This window comes from Lagopus leucura, unplaced genomic scaffold, assembly GCF_019238085.1.
Source record: "Lagopus leucura isolate 7727_CA_CO unplaced genomic scaffold, USGS_WTPT01 Super-Scaffold_1, whole genome shotgun sequence".
In the NCBI taxonomy this organism is placed as follows: Eukaryota; Metazoa; Chordata; class Aves; order Galliformes; family Phasianidae; genus Lagopus; species Lagopus leucura.
Genome location: NW_024962250.1, coordinates 11,091,992 through 11,099,339, shown reverse-complemented (window position 1 = coordinate 11,099,339; position 7,348 = coordinate 11,091,992). Strand labels below are relative to the sequence as shown.

Here is a 7,348-nt window from a genome sequence, read left to right as displayed (position 1 = left end):
CCCATGGATCCCCCAAGAAAGACAGCAGCTGAGGTAGGCTGGAGAAGTTAACTGGGCAGACCAGAAATGAAGCAGTGATGTAATGCAGCAGACAACCATGATTCGGTCCATATAAGATTTAAGGTTCCTTCAGCAAATGAGCAAGAAAGGCTTAATTTGTTGTTTGGCAACATCCACCCCCTCCCCCCCCCCCAACAAAAAATTCAGCACTCAAATTTAACTAAAGGGTAGTTTATTTCCTGTTAAGACTGCCCCAAGGAAAAAACTAAACACTGAAAACCCCACAGAAGGGCACATACAATAAGTGTGGTGAAGTACAGTGTGAACAGCCCCAGGGGTTCAAACAAGGTAGGACCATTAGTTGACCAGAGGGGGGGAAAAAAAAACACAAACCAAAACCAAATTAAAACTTTGCGGAAGATGCTGCACTTTCTTTTTCAATTACACTGGAAAAAAAGGTCGAATCCAACAAAATCCTTGCATCTCTAAGTCATTCAGGCCTGACTGAAGAGTTAACAAGATGGCAACAGGATGACTATAATACAAAACTTTCACTACTACACTCTGTACACACCTGTTGTCCAAGCCCTCCCCAAACCCACGTAAGGATGGTGCCCCCATTATTTGCTTGCTTGCTGAGCCTGCCTGCGGAGGAGGACGTAGATCTTCTCCTTTATCCAGTCTTTATTGTATGGTTGGTATGTCTGAGTATCAGCACGGTAACTAGAAAAAAAAAAAAAAAGAATTAACATAATGTTGGTCTATCCCATAGAATATTTACTAGAAAGACTTCAACAATTAAGTGTCTTCAAGTTCATGAGGCAGAAAGAAAGTACAGAACACGATATCAGAAGTGAATGATAACTGCCACTTATCAAAGAGATTTGTCCTGTTCCCTTACAAGCTACCCTGCAGATCAGTAAGAACCTGAAACAGAACTAAATACTGCAAAGACTGTTAAGAGACTGCATTTTGCATTTAAATTCATGAATATAACTAACTACTTACGGGAGAAAGCAAACAAAGCAATTTAATATTCTGAAGCTCAGGATTAGAAACTAATAGTCGCACCATGAAACATTTTATTTGTCTTAATGAGCCAAACATTCAGCTTAACTTCAAGCAAGCACTTACATAATTTTTCAAGTGTTCCTCTTCTATTTGGATTTAAAAAAAAATAAAATTAATGAAAACACAACTTTCCAGGAGTAAAGGAAGGCTAATAGGCAGATGGTAAATGATTCTTGTCAGCTGGCAGCAGAGATAAGCTTGCATCTAACCAACAATGACGCTTCATAAAAAGAACGAACCCACAGGTTAATTTTCTTTGCTGCTTGGAGACAGGTGATAAAAGTAGACTACTGGCAGGACTTCTCCCCAGAGCCAAAGAAGTTGGCTATGCAAGACACTGCTGAACTAAAGGATTAGAATAAAAGATGAAAGCACTGTGAAGATTCACACTCTCCTTTCTCCTTAGTCCACAAGGTTGAATGTTTTTTGACAAAGATAACATTTTCAGTGAATGTTACAGGCATTATTGAAGTCCCAGCCAGCTTCTAAACATGGTACAGGTACTTCTCATCATATAAGAACACTAAGATGGTCATCAAAAAGCAGCTAAGTATAAATCCAGAATATTTTACAATTTTCACTTAAGAAAAACAACCCTAAGGATACTGTTTTTAAGAAAGCCTTCAAGACTTAGAAGGAGTTTTCATGCAGTTTTAATACAGTGTAAGAAAAGCTAGTTTCAGGAATTATTATTGATTTTTATTTATTTTTTTCTTTCTTTTTCCCAATCCATTCATAATGCTACACTGCAAGACCAGATAGCAAGTACTTTACAGATCTCCATGAGCACAAGCCATGTCTGGTACGTTATGTGCTACGTATGCCATCTGGTGGAAAACCATAAGTTGAAACAGAATGTGGTGTGACATTAAGTTTGTAATCCTAATAAAGAAAGGAAGAAGTCCAGTAGAAAATATTTGCTACTTAGAACAAGTAGCTACCTTTGGTTTGTTAAATATACTAAAACAATGACTTCCAACCTGTATTAGCCCAGTAGTATAACAGCAGATCTAACATGGCAGAAAGGTAACTTTGCAGAAATTGTAATAGTACTTCATTTATTCAAATGAAAACTTTGGTAAACAGCATTTGTTCTTAGTCACTACCAGTAACAGATATACCACGTGTGCATCTAGATGCAAAGGAAAATAATACAGTGCTCATCTTTTAGCAGTTTTTTTTTCTTTTTAAACTGGGATTAATTGGCAAAGATGGTTAACTGTGCAGCTGCAAAACACTTGCAGTGGGATTTAAGACAACAGTACAGCTGTAGGAATGTCCACACTAGGTATGTACTGGCTTAAAAAGAGATCCTAGAATTTGAGCTTAGCAAGTAAAATATCAGTACGTGCATACATGTATCTTCTAACAGTTGAGTGTGAGATGTGTAACTGTATTCCTACAGACAGCAATTTTGTGAAATCGGATAATGCTGTTAGCACAAACCATTACTCTGAAACTTGTGCTATGGCAACTAGCCAGGATCTGGACTAATTGATTTAGTTACCACTCTAAATACTGAAATTTGGCATTTGATTTACAGTACAATCAAAATAGAAAGTGTTCACTATCTGCTTTGTTTGCCCACAGTTTTAACACACAGATAAGAACCAGAGATTTTGGTGTATTCAGAAGAGCACTCAAACCATTAACTAGGGATCTTTGGATAGGGTCTTCAGTCACTTATTCAGGATTTACTGAAGTTTCCATTCTGCAGCACCCTGATCAAAGAAAACTCTTGCAAGTGACTTCTGTAGACTACCATCATACTGATAATACAGCCCTAAGCCAAATAAAATTCCTTCACCACCCTGCCTCCTTAACAATCAGGTCAACTACAAACAAAGCAGATCCAGTCCCAATTTAAACAGGTTCCAGTGAGTTGTAATAACGTGTGAGATTTATATGAATGACTTGTGAATTCTGTAAGCCACTGAAAGGGACTTGTACAACTAAACTTACACAAGACAGCTGAGATCTGCCAAGTCATCAATGAAGTCAAACAACTGGCTGATATCATACGTAATGGATGGACTGTTGGGATTCATTCTCTTCAAATGCTCTTCATACATTTTACAGACTCCTGCAGAGAAAAAAAGATTGATAATATAGTAATATCAGTGGGGGAAACAAACAAACAGAAAATCCCAAAATAACAACAAAAGCCAAACGGTTGTATTTGCTGGGTTTTTTGGTTTGTTTGTTTTTCTTCTCCAGATATGGAACCACAGATATCAGCTAAGTTTATATGTGAATACCATGAAAACCAACATTAGTGCATTCAGATTTTGTAGTTAAAATAGTGTTGCTCTAGATACTTGCATTTAAACACAATACCATAAAACCAGGTAAGATGCATGAAAAGAAACATGTTCATCATCTAGAACAAAAAGTTTTTAGTTCTGTCACAGACAGAACGTTCTACATAATAAGTTCCAACTGAAAGCTGAAATTCCTTCTGATGATTTTAACACAGCAATTGCTACATTGATTTCCACTGTACAAGCATCTGAGAAAGTACAGCTACTGTCATATAAAGCTGCTCAAATCTCATGAAGAGGTCATTCTTGATGAAAGCATCAAAAAGGACAAGTGAGGTAAGAGCAACAGCAAAAACTTGCATATGACTTTACATGAGTTTTATTTATGCTAGTCTATAAACTTGATTTGGACATATTTCAAAGTAATGTAATACAGTGAGCGTGGTGGTTTTACATGGCCTTTACTGTGTTTTTGTTTGTCTTTCAAGGCTTCGGGAGTTAATTTTTAACATTAAGAGAACCTTCACATTTTAAGTTGTAGTATTTCAATCTTCAGGCTCACTGAGTCTCTTAATGTCAGACAGGACTTTATTTCTGGTACATATGCCACCAGCTTGCAAATTATGTATCAGTTACACACAGTTTTATACATTATGTCCAGTAGTGATCTTACCTTTACATGGCTAGCACAAAAAATTAGTAAGAGCTAGACTCTGATCCTGAAATGAAATGCATCCAGACAGCTCCGTTGCACAGCCCCACCAAAAATACTGCCTACTCTGATGAACTGAACATGGCTCAATCTTGCTAAGCCAAAAAGAGAAACAAAGAATAACTATTTTTAATTTGCTAAAACGTTAATAAATAAAAAAAACATAAGATACTTTTGTAATGTTTTTTCCAAGTTACCGTAGGGAAAACAAACAGCAGCTTATTCTCTTACTGAGAAAGTACAGGGATATGTTAAACAGGATTTGAACAACAGCTTTAGACTCCAGTGTCTGTACCCACCTTCCATGCACTCATTCACCGATTCATAATCGGCGTATGTTCGGCCTTCTGGCCTCTTGGTAGGCTGCACAAGTAGAATTGTGTGAGACTGAAAGACAAAACAAGAAAACACCACATTAAAAAAAAAAAAAAGTAGTGAAATTTTTACAGGTAATGCAAAGTTGTTTATCTGGAGAAGAAGCAATACTTCTACTTCTGGCCACCAAACTACTGCAGAAACTGGGCAGCATGCAATAGCTGTTCCCAGTATTACTTTGTGACACTGCTGCACATCTTTGGTGTGTAAAGGTTAATTATGAGGACTAAGATGGTAAAGCCTTCTCAAAACTAACTAGGCAAGCAAATAACTCAAAAAAGTAGCATAATTTTAAAACACTGAGCAAGGACATACATTTTCCAAGTAGTACTTTTCATGTAAGCTCTGTCAGTAACAATTTCTGCTTCCAATCAGTCCTATCAATTCTTACAGAACTTTTTCAAGTGTGTACAATCACCAGCAAAGCAGCAATTGTGTTGAAAAAAACAAACACACAAATAGTATTTTCTACCTAAAGAGAAAAGCAAGCCAAAACAGTTGGTGTAGAGAAGCTATCCCACTGGTGCTATTTATTTACTGTATTCCAAATGCAAGCTCTAAGTGTGAGTTAAGTATCCTAACGAGAGAGCAAGGATGGAGTCCAAATTAACGCTGCTGTCTAAACATAAGCAGCTATTTGGAATTATTCAGCTCCAACACAGGTTATATACCAAATCTTCACTTAGGAGCAAGATTGTTTCCCGAGAAACAGATGTGCTGATGTTAACAGCAAGTCTGCTAAAACTGTAATTATGGCATAGCTAACCGCTCCAAATGTCAGCCTGCAAACTCTTTCTTCTGCAAGAAAGACTGATGATTGTACAGTCTGTGGCTTGCATTATTTCTCTAATAGTTTTCAATTGGGTGTAGCAAGTAATTTAAGCATCCGTGTAACGTTTTTGAAGTTATGCAGTTTGTGATCTGATTTACAGGTTACATGTCATAAAATTTGCAAGCACACCAGGAAACAGCATTTCTAGCACTGTTAATTGGATTCAACGCTTTCAAGGCTAACATATGAGGTGAGTATGCAACCTGTAAAATTGATGTAGGCAACCGCAGAGTTAGACATATTAGAAATGTATACCTAAGTACATTACCAGGTTTAAATTGAGCAGCCTCCAGTAGAAAAATCCTAACCCACATTTTGGGCAGACATCATTTTGGTGCTCAAACACAATGACAGAAAAATAAAAATGGCAAATATTTACAGGGAACACGGTGGAAAACTATACTTATTTTTATACCATCACCGATAGCATTCCCATGCCTGGAATACTGTTTTCAGTTCTTGAAGTTCAGTTTCAAATAACATGGCAGGAGGAGGTTTGGAGGAACCCAGAAAGAAAAGCTGAAGGAGTAGGAAGAAGAGTTTTCCTCTGTCAGAAACAGAAAGAGGAATTCACAGCTACACGCTATAGTGAAAATTGCACAAAGGAGATGAGTGCTTCTAAATCTGCTTTCCATATACTCTCAAGGACCCCAGATCTGAAATGAATGACCCCAGCCAGGAGTTGCTGGGATCTCACTGCTCCTAAGGGTGCTGTACTTGAACTGAGCGTCACACAACTGCCAAGCTTTATCCAACTACTACTTCCAGCAACAGTGTTTATATTTAATGCTCCTGGATGACCAGGCAAGCTTCCATAACTTGCAACTCGTGATCACCTGGAAGCATTTGACTAAGGATCCCTTGGGAACAACAAAACAGACAGGCTGTATCAGCCAATTTAGCACGCTCTAGTAAAGCTTTGATGTTTTAGGTATACATCTGTTTATCTCTTTCAACTAAATTCAGCATAAAAAAAAAATAACTTTGAGAAAACTTAACAAAGCATAGATGTAACAGAATTGACTAGGAATTGAGTAATCCACACTGATCTTCTACTAACTGCCTTTAAGGCCTGTCCACCTTCACTGGAATACTGAAATTACTGCCCCTGGGATCAACCCTACAGCAGAATGAATGTGTGGTGCCTTGTTTCTTTCCAGACTTTTCATTTTTTTCACCTTAAGGGAAAAAAGTCACAATTTGGCACAATATGCTGAAACAGCCCTTCTCCCACCACAGATGTGCAAAGAAACGCCAAATTCAGAGATCTGAACGCTTCTTTCTTCGAAATATGCCCTGCCCAGCTAAACACGTGCTTGAGAGACACGGGACAAAGATCAGCGGGCTTCAAAACTACACTATTTTCTACCATTTTTATCCTTATCGCCAGGAAAACGCAGAGCGGACCAGGAAAGGCACAAATAAGGTCGCTCCATAAGACTAGGCGACGCTAAAGAGCCCGCTACAGCGAGCCGCCGCCATCCCCTCTTGGAGCGGTGGGGCGGGGCGAGCGGCGGGGCCCCGCAGCTTCCGTTGGCGCGCAGTGGCCATGGCGGGTGGTCCCAGCCCGCCGGCGAAGCAGCGCCACACAGCCCAACTCGAGGCCGCGGCAACGGGTTCCTCGCGCCGCCGTAGGGCCGCCCGGAGGGCTGCCGGATCGCGGCCCACTTGGGCTGCAGGGCGGACGCCCACCGGCACGTGGTGCTGCGTACTGGCTGCCTCCCGCCCGCCGCCCGCCGCCCGCCCCCAGCCCGTGCCGCGATGAGGGAAGCGCTCGCGCTGTCCCCGGCCCGGTGGAGAGGCAGAAGGGAAGGGGGGCGCGGCTCACCATCACGCCCCGCTCCAGAGCTCCGCCGCCGACTTAGAGGCACTCGACGATCCCCCACAACGCCCCGCGCCCGCCGGAAGCGCCGCGCTAACGGCCGACCATAGAGGCGGTAGTGCCAGAGCGCCTCCACGCATGCGCGCCTCACGCAAGAGCGCGGGCGCCGCATGGCAGCTCGCTGAGGATGGCGGGAGAGAGGCGGGCTGGCGGCCATCTTTGATGAGGGCTCCTGTCATTCCCGCCTCGCCCGCCATCTTGAAGTCGGGAGGCTC

At 41.1% G+C, this 7,348-nt stretch overlaps 1 protein-coding gene across 1 annotated transcript; it reads right to left on the bottom strand.

Moving 5' to 3' along the window:
* Nucleotides 1–215: 215 nt before the first annotated feature.
* On the bottom strand, nt 216–7,185 carry ERH (ERH mRNA splicing and mitosis factor). Its single transcript, XM_042871245.1, has 4 exons — nt 7,080–7,185; nt 4,344–4,431; nt 3,034–3,154; nt 216–723 (listed from the first exon to the last, which is right to left on the bottom strand). The coding sequence occupies exons 1-4, from the start codon at nt 7,080–7,082 to the stop codon at nt 621–623; spliced, it is 315 nt and encodes a 104-aa protein (XP_042727179.1). The 5' UTR covers nt 7,083–7,185; the 3' UTR covers nt 216–620.
* Nucleotides 7,186–7,348: the final 163 nt, after the last annotated feature.

What these genes read in the sequence shown, in the direction of transcription:
- ERH (XM_042871245.1), bottom strand. An exon ending in GGTGAATGAGTGCATGGAAG is followed by an intron (nt 3,155 to 4,343) that starts GTGGGTACAGAC and finishes TTTTCTCTGCAG; the next exon opens with GAGTCTGTAAAATGTATGAA. An exon ending in GCAGATCTCAGCTGTCTTGT is followed by an intron (nt 724 to 3,033) that starts GTAAGTTTAGTT and finishes TTTTTTTTCTAG; the next exon opens with TTACCGTGCTGATACTCAGA.